Here is a 16,396-nt window from a genome sequence, read left to right on the forward strand (position 1 = left end):
CCCCATTTTATTCCAGTACCTATCAATTTCCCTCCATCCACATAATGATAAGCTTGTTACATCCAGTGGTTGCCATGGTTGTTGATTGATGTGACAGAGGGAGCTTCAGCAGAAGCAGCAAACAAATGACAGAGAGACAGAGGAAGAATGATTGAGAGGCAGAAAAAAACACAGAAAAGATATGAAAATTAAAGAGACATGATAGAGCAAAAAAAAAAGTATGTATAATAGGATGAGGAAAACGAATAATATGGTGTGATAAGATTAGTAGAAGAAAGGGAAAAAATGACAGGTCGGACAAAAAGACTGATAAGAAAAGAAAAGAAAAGGAAAAGAGGTCACACTTCTCTTGTTGAATGATTGCATTAATCAAGAAAATATATACCTTGATTGTATAGAATTCATGTATTATCATACATTTTATATCTGTCTTTATATATCTGTGCTCAGGCCCAAGCACCTCTTCCCAACCTGCTCAACAACAACTAGAAAATGGCCAGGGGAGTTCACTGGCACCCACTCCTCCCTCACAGCCTTCATCCACAGACTCCTCCTCACCCCACTCTCCTCAGATGTCCCTGCAATTCTCCCCTAGCTCTCAGCTTTCTGATTTAACTTCAGATGGTCCACCGTTGGAGGGCTGCAGCCCGGGCCCCAGCTCAGCGCCACACCCTGAACCTCAGGGGAGCTCCACTAGAGGTGAGGAAGAGGAGGTGAAGGGGGAGGAGGCTAAGGAGGCCAAGGGCAACAAAAAACAAAATCTTCACTGTCCCACGTGCAAAGTGACGGTTAATTCCAGCTCCCAGTTGGAAGCTCACTGTAGTGGTATGTACTACAATATTAATATGTACTACAAGAGTTAACTATAGTTATGCAAGAGTTAACTATAGTTAACTCTTGTAAGCCACTTGCTATTTGATCCTTGACCTAATAGATTATCATGGTGTTACCAATAATTCTGACATTTGTCCCTCCCTCTCTGATTGGCTGAATCAGGCTCTAAGCACAAACAGATGCTGGATGGTGAGAACAGCAGCCAGTCACAACGCAGGGTCAAGATGACGTCATCGCCCAGACTGGCCTGCCGGATTAAGCAGCGAATGGGCAGCAAGACCAGAGCGGTTGTGGGTGTGAGCAGCCAGCCCTTTCACTGTGAACTGTGCCAGGTGTCCGTCAACTCCGAGACACAGCTGAAACAGGTGGGCGGGACTTCTGCTCATCCTCCTCTGGGTCTGGCATTAGGGCTCCCTGTATAATGAAAGAACTGGCTTGATACTTATTTGTATCTTGTAGGATGATATAACATTATCCGTACATTTTTTGTGATAAAGGCAGTTACTTTTTATAAAAATCCCCCACTGATATAAAAAAAAGTCTAACCTTAGTATTCTACAAGATAAACTACCCAACTGTTTGGCTCTGTGGTTTGTTACTTTAAGCTGTCGTGACTGAATCACTGCATATCCTTGTCCCCTTTTAGCACATGAACAGCAGGAGACACAAAGAGCGCTTGGCCGGGAAGCCTGTCAAAGCGAAGTTCACCCCCTATAATAAACTACAGCCCAGTGCTGTGTTAGCGGTAAGAATATCTCACACACACACACACACAAACACAATCGTGTTTCCATCACTTCAGAGGACATTACATTGACTTATATTCATTTACTGGAGACTTACCCTAACCATAACCACTACTTGACTAACCCTAATCCTTACCCTGACCTCAGCCTAACCCTAAGCCTTAACCTTAAACCAAGTCTTCACCCTAAAATTCAATTATTTAAATTATGGGGAATTGCTTTTTGTCGCCATAAGGGTAATCTGTAAACAGATTTATGTCCCCACAGGAGGAACACCTGGACTACATTTGACTGCTCTCATTTGCGTTTCCCATAGCACATAGTCATTAACATAGAACACTATACAAACAAGATATACACATAGTCAGTAGATGCAAATGGTAAGCTGTGAGTGGCACCTGGTACCGTATTTGCAAGTCCTATAGATGCCAAGTGGTAAATACAAATGATCAGAGTGCTTCAGTACGTTATGTGAAAAAGATGTGCTACTTTGAAATGAGTGCCTTGTTTTAACTCAAGCTTTGAGAAGCTTCAGAATTAAGCTTATTAGTTAACTCAAGTTTACAATATAAATAAAGAATGAACAGCCTTTATAGTATCATAAAAAAAGAGAGATGGAGTAGATCTTTTGTGAGATCTACTCTTTTTTGTAGTTTATTTTCATATTTACTGTGTGAACAATTTGAACTGCATTTTTTAGACTTTGAAAATGACTCTTCTTCTGTTTCAGACTAAAGTGGCCCTGCAGAAGCAGCTGTCTAAGGCCCTGCCGGCAGGGTTCCTGACCAGCCCTCTCAATCCAGCTGCCTTGTGCACTATGGCATCTGGACCGCTGGCACTACGCCTGCCGCAGGGTCCCACAGCCATCATCCAGGGTCCCCTGATCAGCCCCACACTCTTCAGGCCTGCCCCAGGACCTCTGAGGGCCACACATACACCTATTATCTTCTCTCCTTACTAGCATTGAGTGAGCGAGAGGACCCAAAAGTGGACCTAACCTAGAGCCAAAGCTGGACTAGGAGAGGAGTTTAGCATGGTGAGGACCCCCTGAGTGACACCAGGACTCAATGCAGCGACAACGAGCGAGCAGCATATACTGTAAGCATGTCAAGTTTGGCATGTTCAGGTCATGAGAACAGTATGCACAATCCCCTGGTGTGGATTGAGATTTCAGCGCTGACTGACCAGAGTCTCACCCTCAAAATGGAAGGAGCATCGCTCAGCTGTTTCCTCTCGATAAACTGTTGAGTGCATTTTCCCTGGGGTCTGGACCCCTCTGGAAGCCATAATGACAAGTATCTTTTAGTTTTATTTATAAGGCTATAATAGACAAATACACTAGGGTGTGTAAATGTTACTAAGTGTTTGTTGCCAACATTTTTTTTTCAACTTGAGAGTTTTCTCTGGGAGAACAAATACAAAACTGCATTTCTGCTTTAGTTTCCATAATCACTTCTAAATCAAGTAAATCCAGACTGTGTTACTCACCCATGAAACTGGCTACATCCATATACCATAGAGCCCCTCTTATAAAAACAAAGAACATCTCAACAGATATCAGCCATTGTCAGATGTGGATGCCTTTACTTTATAACTTATTTAGTGGATGCCTTTACTTTATAACATTTATTTTTCCTCTGTGTCTGTTTCTGTCTGTCTTTCTCTCTCTATCTAATGAGGTGACAATCAACCACCACCCTAATATGATGCCAAGAATATTAACCACATCTAATGCTTACAATGAATTAATTTAAAGTTATAAAAGTGGAAACTTTTTATTTTGTTGACATGAGCCATTAAAATAAACTCTGCAGGTGTTGGTGAGATGAATAGGTTTTGATTTTTTGCACATCTTGATGCTGTTTGTGCAATATGAAGAGGCAGGCTGATGTTTGTTGTTTCCCAAAATCAAGATGATTTATCCACAAGTATTTACTGTGTCTTTGATGTTATGAAACCTGTCATTTTTTATAGAGTTGTATTAAAAGAGTATGTTCTTTCAATTTAGGAAATCTCCCTCCCACCTGATTGTGCTGAATCATCCTAAGCAATATGTATTTTTGAAGTGTCACCTGGTAAAATTAATGACTTGTGTAACTGTGCATCAATTGCAATAATGTAAATTATAATGTGCTAAAAATGTGGATACTGTATTCTATATGAACCTATAAATAGTACTGTTTTTTTACAGCGTTGTGGTTGTTTTTTTAGTATTGAAAAATGAGTTTCTTCTACCTCTCATCATAGTTTTATTGTGAATATAGTCTTACTTAGCATATGAATATAGTTGTAGACAAGAACTCCTGCTCTTATTTCAGATTACTCAAAGGTCAGTGAATATCATTTGCAAAGAACATTTTCATTCTGAAAAAAAAAACACATTTTGTAACAGTATGAAACGTAGCATAGGCCCCCTTAAATTATACAAAAATGTTTTCAAGCCACAAACATTAAGTATATGAATTGTAATTGCATGTGTGGTGAGTCACTGAACCCCTGAAGATCTGAAGACACTGAGGTACTGATAACCACCTACATAAACAAAAAGAAAGTAACATTTGTCAATCCTTTAGCCAGACTGGAGACAATATGATGTTTGATCAGGGAAAAAAAATACACAACTGATGTGTCCCCCTCTTAAGATCATAACCTATATTTTATGATACTCTGGTGCCCTCTAGTGGTATGTTGGTGTTGCTCACCAGCAAATCTGTTATGCTGCCCTGCAATCTGATGTACTGTGGTCTGCTGGTGAGGTAGTCCACAATCCAGGCCACCACGCTATGGTCTACCTGCATCACTGAGAGCTTCTCAGCTAGCCTGAGTGGCTAGATGGTGTAGAAGGCACTGGAGAAGTTGAAGAACATGACTCTCACAGTGCGGCGCAGGTGTGTGTAGGCTCTGCGGAGCATGTAGATGATGGCATCATCCACACCAATGTTTGCCTGGTATGCAAACTGCAGGGGGTCCAGAGACTCACTCACCAGGAGCTTGAGGTGCTGCAGGACCAGTCTCTCAAAGATCTTCATGACATGTGATGTCAGAGCCTGTAGTCATTGAGAGCACTGGGGCATCCCTTCTTGGGCACCAGGGCAATGCAGGAGGTCTTCCAGAGCTGGGGTACCTTCTTCAGCCTTGGGGGAGGCTAAAGAAGTGCTGGAACGCTGTTGGCAGGTGCACGCCTTGAGCACCCTGGGTTTGATTTTGGAGAGCTGCTTCCTCACTTGCCTGTCTATTTAGTAGAAAATTCCTTCTTTGTGTTTTCCCAGACAGTGTTTCCATGCTGATTTGCGGTGGAGGGATTGTAACAGAAAGAGGAAATTTCATACTAACAAGAATAAAACCTTGGAAGATACTCACTTGATTTTATATAACAGAGACTGCTGAAGTCTCTGGAATACATTTTTATTTACTTTTACTTTGTCCCCACATTACTTACATTAGAAGTGCAATACAAAGGGGCTTCTTAATGTCCAGTATGGACAGGAGGAACAATGATTTGATTAGTTGATATTACAGCAAGCAAATCCAGTTTCAATGTTCATATGGGGACATATTGTTTTAAAACAGACTTGATAAATTGTGAACATACCCCTTAAAGATCAACTCCAGACATATTTTAAAATACTCTTCTTTGAATAATAATTTTGTCTGATATGGTTTTTCCAAAAAATAAAAAGTTCAATCATCTTATAAAAACTCTTAAAATTACATCTACTCCTTCTCCCTTTCAAAAGTTTAACTACTGGGCACAAGATGTCTCCTACCTCACTGTAAAGTCCATTCTCAGTGTATGTGTGCTGGAGGCTTCAAGTTTCCACATCACACTTGTGTAAGTTGAATATTGGAAATGATAAAAAAGACACACACATCCCAGTACCCAATAGGATGGGTGCTGGATCAAAAAATACCTTGCAGAGTTGAGCAGAGAGATCCGCACACCAAGTAGCTCCCGTTTAAAGGACTTTATTTTCTGTTGAGTTGAATATAGGACCACGATTGGACAACCAAACTATTTGTGATGTTACGAATCATGATCGTAAGCCCACCCCTTAAAATCAGATTTTTAATGAGCACAGAGAAACTTTCTACTTCAAGCAGATGAATGTGAAGACAGCTTTCAAGTGTCAAACTCTGCACACACATCATTCTGCACAGAGAAGCTCAAACATCCAACTGTAGGAACAAGAAGAAAAACACATTTTTGAGTGGAGGGAGACTTTAAGGAAAGAACCACAGGTTTTCAGGTGAGGTTGGCTTACATTAGACAGTTGGTTAAAATAGTAGCACATTACATATTGGTTGTTTTTTATTTATTTATTGCAATATTATTAATAATATTTGAATAGCCAATGTATGTACGTTTTCAATATCCATTTTTAAAAGTAAACATTTAAAAGATATATTTTTTTAAATCACAAAAATATCCTGTCTTGTTTTGGGAAAGTATATAAATGTATTTATTCTACTAATTCTCTTCTTAGCAGTGGCCTAGTTTCTGGTCGTGTCTAGATGGTAACCCTAGATTTGATCTCGCGAGACTCATCATTTTTACCCGAACCATGATCTTTCCCTAACCCTCACCAAGTGTATTTTTCAAACCTAACCAGATCTTAACCACAGCGTTGTAACACTATAGAACATAACTATTTTGTACAATGATAAACAACATGCACAATGAAGGAACGTGTTCAAATCTCGCGAGAGTTCACATCTAGGGTTACCATGCAGACGCAGACATTAGTTTCTCATGACCTAAAAAAAAAAGAAAGAAAAAAAGCTATGGGAAGTGACGTCAGTTCGTGTTCGTCCTTTCCAGAAAAAATGGCAGCTGTTGACATCGACGTGCCGGTGGATACAGAACCCCTGATCTTCAATCAGGATGACATGGAGCGGTAAACATAAACTTATGTACCATGTTTCATTGCGCTTTAGTTATTCTTTTAAAAATAACCTGGATCGTGTGACTAGATCCGAGGGCCGTTATCTGACGAGGCTCCAGCCCGGACACAAGCTAACCAGGCTAACGTTAGCTTTCCCCGAGGAAATGTGCATTTTACATTTTAACGGTTTTCATTGAGTCGCGTGTAGTTGGACTGAATTTGATAGCAAATTATGGACTCTTAATACTTCAAATAAACCAAACCAAACAGTTTTATACCAGCTCGCAGGTTACGTCAAACACATATTCGTCAAGATAACCGCGTAGAAACTTACTCAACCAAAAGATTTACAAAATTGATCATGTTTTGACACTCGTTGGGTTAATAACCTTAGCTGATTAACTGATTTCTGTGGACACATTTTAAAATATTAACAAAGGAAGGAAAATATAAGTCAAAGCTTACACGACAGGTTTTGTCTGTTTTCGAGAAAGTTCCTGATGAGGTAGCTTGGAAAATTAGCTTTAGCTTAGCTCGTCTTTTTTACCGCTGATAATATCTTAACTATGACACCTTCCAAACCTCCTGAAACATCATAAATAGTTTCAGTTTTTTAAGCAGAAGATGGATTTGACACCGCAGTTCTTACTAGGTATAGCAAAAATACATCCGGTGGTTTTAGCTTTTTATTTGCTGCTACCTCCGGATGAGTCAACAGTGCACCTCTTTATAAGTAACTTATAAATATTAGAGCTGATTGTCCTGTCATGTAACGCAACCTGATCAAATACACTCAGGTATCCGTCTCGTAAACTGGCAAAAATCACAGTGGTTTAACGTTACCTAGTCAGGCAGCATTTGATCCAAGTTTACGTTAATTCACGCAAAATGTTTAAGGAAAAGGATTTAACAGCGGACAATTTCTCTAATAATATGGAAAAATTAATAAGGTAAATACACTCGCCTGTGTTCATGTCACACTTCAGCAGAAGAATATTGGCTTTGAAGTTGGTTTGATAAATAGAAAATAAACTTTCAAGTCAACCTGAAAACCAATTTTGTTTTGCTTGCTTGTTTACTTGTTTGTAGCTACTCCCACATTGAGCTCTAAAATGTTTTACAGTAGGGCTGCAACTAACGATTATTTTCATTATCAGTTAATCTGATGATTATTTTCTTGATTAATCGTTTTGTCTGTAAAATGTCAGGAAAATTTTGAAAAAGGCCCGTTATAATTTCTTCTTCAGATGTCTTGTTTTGTCCCATCAACAGTACAAAATCAAAAGATAATCAGTTTACTGTTATGTGTGAGACATAAAAGCTTAATATCATCACATTTGAAAAGCTGCAACTAGCACATTTTTGGCTTTTTCCTTTAAAAAAAACAAAACACTAAAACAATTATTCAATTATCAAAATAGTTGCCAAGTAGTTTTCTGTCAATTGACTAATCAATCCATCAACTAAACACTGCAGCTCTATTTATGTGGATGCATAGTAGTAATTAAATCATCAAAGACATTGAGGTTCTCTATGTTTGAAAAAAGATGTCACCATTACCGTCTTACTGGTAGAGTAAGACGGTAATGGTGACATTACTGGCACATGCACACATTTATAATCATACTTTGGGTGTCGTGAAATGGAGGGAAAAAGTTTATATTTCTTCTTAACTGTTAAAAATGCAAAATATTTAGCTATTGAGACAAACAATCATCAGTTGTCCTGCAGGCCCTGCTGGTCTGTGTGTTATACACATGAAGGCTGAAGTTACATGGCTTTGCAGATTTAGATAGACCTGTAAACAAAACAGTCTTTGTTGCAGCCCCACAGCTAATACACTCAATACAAATAATATTGAGTGTATTAGCTGTAGTAGTAATATTTCTAAAGAGTTGATCCTTACTTGAGTGGTTATGTGTGGTCTAACTACTGGAGCATGATAGAAAACACCTACTATGATGTCACTGATTGGGGTGTGGCCTGAGTTGCAACATGTAAATGGTTTAAGGGAGCTCAGGGAGCAGCGCAGCCTGCCTGATGTAATTCAGTGCTGATTTACCCTTTAACACTTGGCATTTATGACTCGACTGCGGCAGGTGAATTTCAATGCTATGTTTAGTACTAGAGATATCAGGACGGTGTGTACCTAGCACTGCTGTCCCAGTTCCATGTGTAACACACCGCAGTTGAGTCTTTTCAGATCTCCAGTACTGCAAGAAAAAATAGGTATGATAGATGTCTTCTTATTAAAACCTAGCCAAGGTGAGCTGATGGGCCTTTTAAGAACACCAAATCATCTTTTGTACATCATGACTTGAGGATGACATTTATTAGTTTATTGCTGAAAAGTTCAATTCTTCTACATTGTATCAGTTAATTTCTGCTGTCTTTGTATCAATTCCTGTTCAACATTGACTTTGGTTTCTGTTTTCTCCTCTTTCCAGTCAGGCTGAAGGTTTCAAAGAGCAAGGAAATGCATTCTACAGCAAGAAAGATTACTCTGAGGCTTTCAACTATTACACCAAGGCCATTGGTGAGATTACCACTAACTACTCCTTATCGCTGGAATTACGTTTTTAGGAAGGTCTGGTGATTTTAAACATCCATCAACCAAATCTTTCTTCATACTCTCCTGTTGAGTAATGTTGATGATCTTCTCATGTCACACCTCATCTGGTTAATCGCAGTGACATGTGTAATAGTCATCCAGTGTACTGAAAACAACAAATCGTGTTTTTCACACACAAACAAATAAACAGCTGTAACTTAGTAGTGACAACATCAGGATATGGATTTCAGCTATAAATTTAACAATGGTTCTATTAATGGTGACTGGGAGCAGGTGTTGATGTCTGCTTGATCTGTAATCTGTAGCTACTTACCAGTTTTCCTTTTATAACGTGGATTTTTTTCCTTTTATTTCAAGATGCATGCCCCAAAAATGCCAGTTATTATGGCAACAGGGCAGCCACCCTCATGATGCTCTGTCGCTTTCGAGAGGCCCTCGAAGATTCCCAGCAGGCTGTGCGGCTGGATGACTGTTTCATGAAGGTCAGTTTCAACAGACTCTCGCCTCACTCTCAGCTTTACATGCTGCTACTTGTCTCCAAACCTTGGTTGCTCTTGCAGAGAAGCTATTAATATCTATACTTAACAATGTCCTAACAAAGAGGTTTGGCCTTTTTTCCTCCCTCAGGGTCATCTACGTGAGGGCAAGTGCCATCTCTCGTTGGGAAATGCCATGGCGGCCAGTCGCTGCTTTCAGAAGGTTCTGGAGATGGAGCCCAGCAATAGAGAGGCCCAGCAGGAGGTATAGATCACCTGAATGTTTCACATTTTATTTAATCACAATAGAAAACAAACCTGCCTGACATACTGAGCACAGTTTTGTTGCTAAATGTTGCTAAATGTTGCTCTCATTGTAAAGATAGTAGTCTTACATGATTGTTGTTTGATTTCAGAATAAGAATGCAGCAACACTACTGGAGTATGAGCGAATGGCGGATTTTGGCTTTGAGAAGCGGGATTTCAGAAAGGTACTTTATGATTAGAGAAGTTTTACCCTACTTTTGATTTTTTCTTTTTTTTTCCTGCATTAATTACGCAAGGGCAAATATACTGGAAAAACACTTTTTCAGTCACATATTTTATTAGTTGAATAAATCTGAAGAAGTTCTTTAGTGGTGGACATTCTCTTTACAGAATTTTTTGTGTTTAATGTAACACTTTAAGTGGCTTGTTTGACTGGAAAGCCAACAACAATATTTAGATTTTCAAATGCTCCAATACGGCACTTTTGGCCGTGTTGATTTGCATTTCCATTACCAGTTTAAAAGTGCTGAGTTGTGCCCAGTCGGGTCAAGGCATGCCCGACCAGCCTCCAAGCAGATTATGGTGACGTCTCACTTTTCCTGCTTCTCCCCCTCAAACAAGCTGCGTTGTGAGACTCAACTCATTTCTGTGCTGGAGACCAGGGAGAAAGATGTTTTCTGTGTGTTCAGCTCTCAGTACTGTTTTAGCTTCTAACTGAAATTCTGTGGTTTGAAGTTTAGTTTCTCTCCTGTGTTTCTGTTTCCACTTTCAGATATCTGCTCTAGTTTACCGTTTCCTGAACACTTTCAGCCATATCTGTGCCGTGTTAAGTTACCGCTGATGAAAACATTTCCTGCGGCTGCTTCATGTAAAAAGCTTTCCGCTGACAAACTAACAGAAGGCTTTTATCGTGAAGAACTTATAGGAAATTAAATGTGTTTATCCACCATTTTACAGCCACGACTTTGACCACTAGTCACAGCCATGATGTATACAGCCGGCTGCTTTTCGACTCAAGACAAGCGTGTCATCAGTTAAAGACACACCGTCATGCGAGTAGCCCTGTTGTAATGGAGATGTAAATCCCTGCCGCCCTGGGCTGACACGCTGAGTCAAACCGAGTCAAGCCAAGCCCGCACATGTGTATGGAAAAGGCCTACAGTATTTGTGTTGTCTGAATGACTGAGTGTAACAAGTACACTCATATTTTGCTATGTGGCTCTTGTGTTCTTGTCCTGATCCAGGTCGTGTACTGTATGGACCGGGCCTTAGCTCTGGCTTGTGCCTGCCACCGCTTCAAAATCCTCAAGGCGGAGTGTCTGGCTCTGCTGGGACGCTATCCAGAAGCCCAGTCTGTAGCGAGGTAGGAACAGTCAAGCTTTTAATTAGGAGGAACTGGTATTTTGTTACAGCGATGCTTATTTTTTCTCCTCCTCTATTATTATTTTTATAGTACGAGCTTCTTGGACTCACATGAGGATTTTAAATATGAGCACATTCTGTTTTACTAAATCGATTCTTCACAGCAGATATTATACCCAGTCTTTCTTTTCCAGTGATATCCTGCGAATGGATTCCACAAACGCAGATGCGCTATACGTTCGAGGCCTGTGTCTCTACTATGAGGACTGCATCGATAAAGCTGTACAGTTCTTTATCCAGGCTCTGCGCATGGCACCTGACCATGAAAAGGCCCGGCTAGCCTGCAGGGTGGGTTTGTTGTTCTATGTGGTTGACCAAGACTTGAACTTATCTCACTCACTGAGCAAACAGAATTTGTATGGCAATTCTTATGTTATGAAATCTTTAATGTTACATGACTAGTTACAAAATGTAAAATAACCTAAATAGTGTGCCAAATCTTGCCATAGGTTGCATTTTCTGTTTTTTTTTCTGCATTCAAGTGTAAACAGCTATAGTTAAGAATATTAAAAATGGACTGAATAATCCTTGGGTTCACACATTTGACATGGTGGATTAACACAGTAAATCCATGTTTGAAGACATTATGAGGACTTGTTCTCTATCTAAATCAGAATGCCAAAGCCTTAAAAGCCAAGAAAGAGGAGGGCAACCTGGCATTTAAGAACTGCAACTTTGAAGCTGCCTACCAACTGTATACTGAGGCCCTGACGATAGACCCCAACAACATCAAGACCAACGCCAAACTCTACTGCAACAGAGCCACAGCAGGAGCAAAGGTAAAAGGCAACAAATTAACATGGTTAACATCATATAATGCTGTCTGATTGTTGCCTTTGAAAATACAAACCATGGTCAGTGCTGCTTTACCTCTTTGTCTACAATCAGCTCACTGTCATTTACTTTTTCCTCATTCATCATCAACAGCTGAAGAAACTTGATCAAGCCATTGACGACTGCACCAGTGCAATCAAATTAGATGACACTTACATCAAGGCCTACTTAAGAAGAGCTCAGTGGTACGTTATACGTTGAGTACATTTCTACTCAGTTGTGTGTGTTATTGTTCAGCACTATGCAGTTTTTGAGTGACTTTGTGTCACCTGTAGTTACATGGATACAGAGCAGTATGAAGAGGCTGTGCGGGACTATGAAAAAGTGTACCAGACAGAAAAAACATCAGGTAAGCCGCTGTCTTAGTTGTGTCTTATTAACCCGTCTTAACTGGTATGCTAGCTGGTCTCAACGCATGCTTTTCGTTATATCACTGTAGACCACAAGCATCTGCTGAAGACAGCACAGCTGGAGCTGAAGAAGAGCAAGAGGAAAGATTACTACAAGGTGCTGGGGGTCGGCAAGAACGCCACCGAGGACGAGATCAAAAAAGCCTATCGCAAACGGGCCCTAATGCACCACCCAGGTAGCCCTCTCAGTCCTTACGTGCCGATTTTGATTATATTTGATGGCTACTTATGATGGGGTCTCATTTATAGAAAACTTACATTCTCACTGTCACATAGACCGCCACAGTGCAGCGACGCCAGAGGTGCAAAAGGAGGAGGAAAAGAAATTCAAGGAGGTGGGCGAGGCCTTCACCGTGCTCTCCGACCCAAAGAAGAAGATCAGATATGACAATGGACACGACCTGGCTGATGACGGCGGCTTTGATGGTGGAGGTAAATGGTTGTTTTTTTTAAATTTCTTTGGCTAGATTTGTGTTCAACTTGCAGGTCATTCATAGGATGAAAGAGAACGTATCTGTGCTACCATCAACTTATCAGTTTTTTCTCTAAGAGTTTTTAAAACCTCCCCAACATTTGGAGAAAAACCTGTTTTACAGCCGTCTTCACCAAATGTCACTCATGAAAGTCTGAATCGAGTCAGATGTACTGTTCTGTTTTGTCAGAATTATTTTGCATATGGCAGCCAATGTATTTTACATGAACTGTCATAAATCAAGTTTGCTTTGTGCAAATGTAACCAAATGTGGTTCCCATGCCAACTCTGACTATCCCTGCAAAATCTAGAGATCTGCTACCTCTAGGGGGTGGTACAAGTTCAAAAAGGTTATACTGTAACACATAACTGAATGCAACATTGTTTTTCTACAATTACTGTTATGTAATCTGGGGCCATATCCAAGTCACCATGTGAAATTTGGTTTGGATTACTGCAGTGAGGAGGGTTTGTATCCAAATGACCAACGTTTTAGCAGATTTTCTCTCCAAACTTCATAAAATGATCACCAGTCTGTCCTTGAGAATTCAATCTTTTTGCAGCACATGTTGAAATGTGTGGGGGGAAAAAAGAGATTTTGCATCATTGTAATCTGAGTTCACCAACCTTTTAGTTTTCAAAAATGTCAAAATTAGTTCTCCAGCAACAGATTCTTCACACCCTGGAAATAAACTGCTTTAAACTGCTCACAGTACCGTACACAAGATATTTAATAACTGTTTAGTTATTCATTTATTTGGAATTTGATCTGTAAATTATACTTTTCAGATTTACAACTCAGCCGGTAGAAACCCATTTTAGCTTTTCCATTCTCACTTGTACTGCACTTTGTATTGATAGTGTTTTTGAGTATTAGACAATTGTGAAGTCTGCTTTGTTTTAAAAAAAAAAAACAGTTTTATGTTAGTGGCACTTGTGCTGCAAAATTTCCTGAATTTCATTATCACCCACTAATCCCACTGTATTTTCCTTTGCTTTCTCTCCAGATTTCGATGCAAACAACATCTTCAGGGCTTTCTTCGGTGGCCATGGTGGAGGTGGATTTTCTTTTGATTCCAGTGCAGGTAGGTTTAGACATCCTTTAAGTTTATTGAAGCATGAGAAAACTGAGAAAGCGCTATTAACTAACTTCTTTTTTTCTTTCATTTTTTAAGACTCTGGGCCTGGAAATTTCTTTTTCCAGTTTGGCTAAAGTGAAGGAGGAGCATGTGGGAAAATGCAGCCCTGCAGTGGACAATATCAAGTTGGACCCACAGTCACCTCGCGAGGCTCATACTCCCGAGTGTCTTGCAGAATCCCCCTACTGTTCTTTTTCCATAGGTTTTTGATTATTGCATTCACTCCTAAATTTATTCCTTAAGTTGATGCTATCAAACATTGAGAAGGATAATTCAGAGGCTTTAGTTATGAATTAACATTGTAGAAGTTCTTTAAGAAATCTTTTTTTTTTTTTTTTTTTTTTTAAGAGGTTTTGATCAGCTGATCAGAGCATGTCCCTATCGCCAAAATCAAAATGATACTGAATGAAATCTAATCTTGTGAAAACCGCCTCTACCTTCAGTAAGGTGATCAGTAGTAAGGAATGCATTGGAAATGTGAGCATCATGGCTGATTAGTATTAGAAGACATAACATGGTCTACGTTTTTATGGTTCTCCTGGGACAACACGTCCCTTTAGTGCAAGAGGCAACGAACTGTGGAAGTTCAACGTTAAAACTGACCTCAGGACAGCCTAACAAGGACAACGCCGGTCTCTTGCGAGTGTGTGTCCAGGTTTTATTGGCTCACTTGCCAAATATAGAATCGACTTGCAGGGTTTTTTTGTTTCCTCTCCTTTTCTCCATGCTGCATTGTATATTTGACTCGAATGTAAAGCCCTATTGTGTCCATAAATTTTTTTTCTTTTTCAGTCCTCCTTTGGTCTATTTATATTTATTGTACTGTATATTCTAAACATATGCAGCCAGTGTTCATTGTCTTCCTCCTTTTTTATAAAAAAAAAAAAAATCATTTGTAAATGTTTTCCTCGCCATCCTCTTCGCTGTGCAAAACTTTTCTCTGAAACAGGCTAAAATCTGAATACATGTACAGATGTCTCCTCTATTACGATTTGACAGTATGTCCACTTCCACTCAGCACCGACCACACATCTGTACTGCTGTCCTATTCAAATTCAAGTGGTGCCTTACCAAACTGAGTAGATTAATTAACCTTCTTACAACTTAAAAAGCTGCAGAGAAAGCCACTTCCTATTTGCAAAAGCAACAGTTAACATTTAAAGCATGTTTTATTTGTGCTCTTTCATAGGAAACCCATTTCATGTCTGGCCAGTAAACACAACTCAATTTTTGAAGAGAATTCTTCATCCTGTCAAACATGAAAAACCTGAATTTTGTTTTCATGTCGTCACCAGTCACGCCTAGCTGTCATCCACTTATACTCGTCATGCACGTTATGTCAGTGCAGCCCTTCCCCTACTTGTTCCGCCTGTTTGAAAGGGCACTGCTAGTAGGCTGGAAACTTCTGTTGTTCTGTCATTGATCTGTGTATCATTTTTAAAACGTGTCACAGTATTAACAAGACATGCATTTCTTATTGGGAAAATAAAGGCTCGTTTTACCATAATGTGTGTCTTTTTTTTGTTTTTGCTGACATTTGTTGGGGATAATGGGATAATTTGTCTTTCCATTTTCTGCTAGTTATCATTACGCCTCAGTAATATATGTCATGCACATCAGCACTTTATGCCTAAATTACACTGGTTAGATGCCAACTGCATCTTGTTAAGTACTTGTACTTATTCAATGACAAAGTTGAACCAAATTTAATCTAATCTAATCTAATCTAATCTAGGCTAATGTAATCTAATCTATAGATTCTTCCCTGGTTTCATTTAGTGAACTGAAGTGAAGCCTCTAAAATAAAAAATAAGCAACATAGGCAGGATTAAGAAGTGGTTTTGTCTATTTTTTTAACAAGTGGTCATTTTAATGGTTTTATATTTCAAGAAATTTATTGTTGGCAGCTTCTAATATTTTTTTAACTTTTTGTCATCACTTTATTTATAGAGATCACTTACATCGTGTGATATTAATACAATACAAAATAATTAGGCATCATAATGAAATGAAGACGACATAAAGGACATTACTTCACTTTCAGTTTGTGGATACAGTCCACATGGTAAAAGGACACTGGGTGAAAGTAATAATAATAAATAAATAGATAACTGTAAATAACTTAACGGAAAAGGTAGGCAATCAAATCTTTAAAAAAAATTCTTGGAGCAAATTATCTGTATGTGCACATTTCTTATTGTTTATAAGTTTGTTAGACCCAAAACATTTTCTAAATCCAATCATGAAAAGTTCAAATGATGGGCCAGACTTAGAGAACTTGAATTTGTTTGAATTTTGAGTCTTTTTTTCCTAGTAAAACTAATGAACTGACAGTCCGTGT

At 39.2% G+C, this 16,396-nt stretch overlaps 2 protein-coding genes across 2 annotated transcripts in view; both read left to right on the plus strand.

Annotated features, from left to right (window-relative positions):
- Nucleotides 1-3,767, plus strand: part of LOC121887034 (zinc finger protein 385C-like) — a 78,253-nt gene extending 74,486 nt beyond the window's left edge. The window contains exons 6-9 of the mRNA XM_042397565.1: nucleotides 451-825; nucleotides 997-1,199; nucleotides 1,481-1,579; nucleotides 2,311-3,767. Coding sequence (XP_042253499.1) covers nucleotides 451-825; nucleotides 997-1,199; nucleotides 1,481-1,579; nucleotides 2,311-2,541 — 908 coding nt within the window. The 3' untranslated portion in view covers nucleotides 2,542-3,767. The remainder of the gene's footprint in view (nucleotides 1-450; nucleotides 826-996; nucleotides 1,200-1,480; nucleotides 1,580-2,310) is intronic.
- A 2,602-nt stretch (nucleotides 3,768-6,369) lies between these two features.
- Nucleotides 6,370-15,562, plus strand: LOC121887472 (dnaJ homolog subfamily C member 7-like). The gene is made up of 14 exons (XM_042398254.1): nucleotides 6,370-6,475; nucleotides 8,911-8,999; nucleotides 9,393-9,517; nucleotides 9,663-9,776; nucleotides 9,928-10,002; nucleotides 11,023-11,141; nucleotides 11,335-11,488; nucleotides 11,815-11,979; nucleotides 12,128-12,219; nucleotides 12,310-12,383; nucleotides 12,474-12,620; nucleotides 12,721-12,876; nucleotides 13,924-14,001; nucleotides 14,092-15,562. The coding sequence occupies exons 1-14, from the start codon at nucleotides 6,405-6,407 to the stop codon at nucleotides 14,127-14,129; spliced, it is 1,497 nt and encodes a 498-aa protein (XP_042254188.1). The 5' UTR covers nucleotides 6,370-6,404; the 3' UTR covers nucleotides 14,130-15,562.
- Nucleotides 15,563-16,396: the final 834 nt, after the last annotated feature.

The sequence above is a fragment of the Thunnus maccoyii genome, chromosome 20, assembly GCF_910596095.1.
Source record: "Thunnus maccoyii chromosome 20, fThuMac1.1, whole genome shotgun sequence".
In the NCBI taxonomy this organism is placed as follows: Eukaryota; Metazoa; Chordata; class Actinopteri; order Scombriformes; family Scombridae; genus Thunnus; species Thunnus maccoyii.

Bases quoted from the DNA above. Each gene is read 5' to 3' on its own strand.
- LOC121887472 (XM_042398254.1), top strand. From the start codon at position 6,405: ATGGCAGCTGTTGACATCGACGTGCCGGTGGATACAGAACCCCTGATC. The intron at 9,518-9,662 runs GTCAGTTTCAAC...TTCCTCCCTCAG, and splicing joins TGGATGACTGTTTCATGAAG to GGTCATCTACGTGAGGGCAA. The intron at 11,980-12,127 runs GTAAAAGGCAAC...CATCATCAACAG, and splicing joins GAGCCACAGCAGGAGCAAAG to CTGAAGAAACTTGATCAAGC.